The 2,022-nt window shown below is 59.6% G+C and overlaps 2 protein-coding genes across 2 annotated transcripts in view; both read left to right on the top strand.

Moving 5' to 3' along the window:
• Positions 1–1,029, top strand: part of ISF_05620 (Alcohol dehydrogenase superfamily, zinc-type) — a gene marked incomplete at both ends in the record, with an annotated part of 1,313 nt that extends 284 nt beyond the window's left edge. Inside the window, one exon of the mRNA XM_018849225.1 lies at positions 90–1,029. Coding sequence (XP_018703796.1) covers positions 90–1,029 — 940 coding nt within the window. The remainder of the gene's footprint in view (positions 1–89) is intronic.
• Positions 1,030–1,960: 931 nt separating this feature from the next.
• Positions 1,961–2,022, top strand: part of ISF_05619 (ATP synthase subunit g) — a gene marked incomplete at both ends in the record, with an annotated part of 560 nt that continues 498 nt past the window's right edge. The window contains one exon of the mRNA XM_018849224.1: positions 1,961–2,002. Within this exon, the coding sequence (XP_018703795.1) occupies positions 1,961–2,002 (42 nt within the window). The remainder of the gene's footprint in view (positions 2,003–2,022) is intronic.

Raw genomic sequence — 2,022 nt, 5'->3', positions numbered from 1 at the left:
TAAAAAAAAAAAAAAAAAAAAAAAAAAAAAGGAGGAGAGAGAGAATGAAAGAAAGAGAACACTACTGACTCGATTCCTTTTCTTCCCAGCTCCGACGTCCACTTTTGGCACGCCGGCTGCATCGGCCCCATGGTCGTCACCGGCGACCACATCCTCGGCCACGAGTCCGCCGGCGAGGTCGTCGCCGCCCACCCCTCCGTCACCACCCTCTCCGTCGGCGACCGCGTCGCCGTCGAGCCCAACGTCGTCTGCCACGCCTGCGAGCCCTGCCTCTCCGGCCGCTACAACGGCTGCCCCAACGTCGCCTTCCTCTCCACCCCGCCCGTCCACGGCCTGCTGCGCCGCTACGTGAACCACCCGGCCGCCTGGTGCCACCGCCTCGACGGGCTGACCTGGGAGCAAGGGGCGCTCCTCGAGCCGCTCAGCGTCGCGCTCGCCGCGCTGCAGCGCGCCGCGGGGCCGCGCCTCGGCGACCCCGTGCTGATCTGCGGCGCCGGGCCGATCGGCCTGGTCACGCTGCTGTGCTGCGCGGCGGCGGGCGCCGCGCCGCTGGTCATTACCGATCTTGACGCGGGGCGGCTCGCGTTCGCGAAGAGCGTGTGCCCGCGCGTCGTCACGCACTCGGTCCAGCCGGGGTTGAGCGCCGAGCAGGAGGGCCGGCGGATCGTGGAGGAGGCGTTTGGGGGCACGGAGCCGGCGCTGGCGATGGAGTGCACGGGGGCCGAGTCCAGCGTCGCGGCGGCGGTGTGGGCGGCGCGCTTCGGCGGCAAGGTCTTCGTGATCGGTGTTGGGCGGGATGAGATCAAGTTCCCGTTCATGCGCGCGTCGGTGCGCGAGGTGGACGTCCAGCTGCAGTACAGGTACTGCAACACGTGGCCGCGGGCCATCCGCGTGCTGCGTGACGGGGTGGTCGACCTGGCGCCGCTGGTGACGCACCGCTTCCCGCTCGAGGATGCTGTCAAGGCGTTCGAGACGGCGGCGGACCCTAAGAGCGGTGCCATCAAGGTCATGATTCAGAGCCTCGACTGAGGTGGTGGTGTGAGGCGTTGGGAAAGAAACAAGAATGTGAGAAGGGCAAGGCGTTTTTGTCCGTACGCAGACTTGACTGTATATACTTGGCCAGCAATCATCACATCCATGCCTTGATTTGACTGCATGCCGTATCGGGAATTGCAAAGCGAAATTTAGAGATAAAATCAACTCAACTCCGACAAGAGGTGTAATCAATGGTGAATGGACAAGTAGTTCGTTGGTTAGATATCTGCTGGTGTACATGGGGACACTTCTGTGAAGGCTGTATACGACCTTCTAGTGCACTTACTGAATCAATGCACAAGAATATAAAACTTTAACCAGCTATTTAAATGAGTACATATCTATTCAAATTTTGAGTCAATTGGAAATCTCGCCAGCCATTGCTTGAGAAAGCTGCTGGCCTCCCAATCAGGGCTATTTACAGCCATTCACGAGCCTGGTTGGGCTTCAAGAAAAAAACACTGCCGCAAACCCACAGTAGAGAGCGAGATTTAATAATCATTAACTGATAGCTCATCAATTTAGAGTTTTTTTTTCTTTTTCTTTTCCAAAAGCATCTTGAAATCATCAAAGCTTCCTATCTACAGCCACCACCACATGTGCTCACCACCCTCACTCCCGAAACGGCTTAGCTCCCTTCACATCCCAAGCCACCAATCAGCAGCCGGCAATCCAGGAACCGTCGGGGAGCCGCAACGACTCTTCCCGAGCTCTTTTTTTTTCTCCCTCACTCTCACCAGCCAGCCATCCAACTCATCCCCAACTCGCCATCCCGCCACCCTCTCCGAGCGCCTCTGTCGGCATCAATTGGCCCATTCATCACCGAGCCCTTTTTCGACACGAGGTTCCCCAGGTCGACTCCTCCCGCTCCGCCTGCTCTCTCCGCGACCGCCCCTTTGCCTGGCAGAACACATCACCGAAAACGATGTCTTCCTCGCTCGCCCGCCCCGTCCTCCGCGCCGCCCCGGTGCGCGTCGCCGCCCGCCG

The sequence above is a fragment of the Cordyceps fumosorosea genome (genome assembly GCF_001636725.1).
Source record: "Cordyceps fumosorosea ARSEF 2679 chromosome Unknown scaffold_13, whole genome shotgun sequence".
Classification (NCBI taxonomy): Eukaryota; Fungi; Ascomycota; class Sordariomycetes; order Hypocreales; family Cordycipitaceae; genus Cordyceps; species Cordyceps fumosorosea.
The sequence above is the reverse complement of the archived record's forward strand: the minus strand, read 5'-3'. Positions and strand labels throughout refer to the sequence as shown.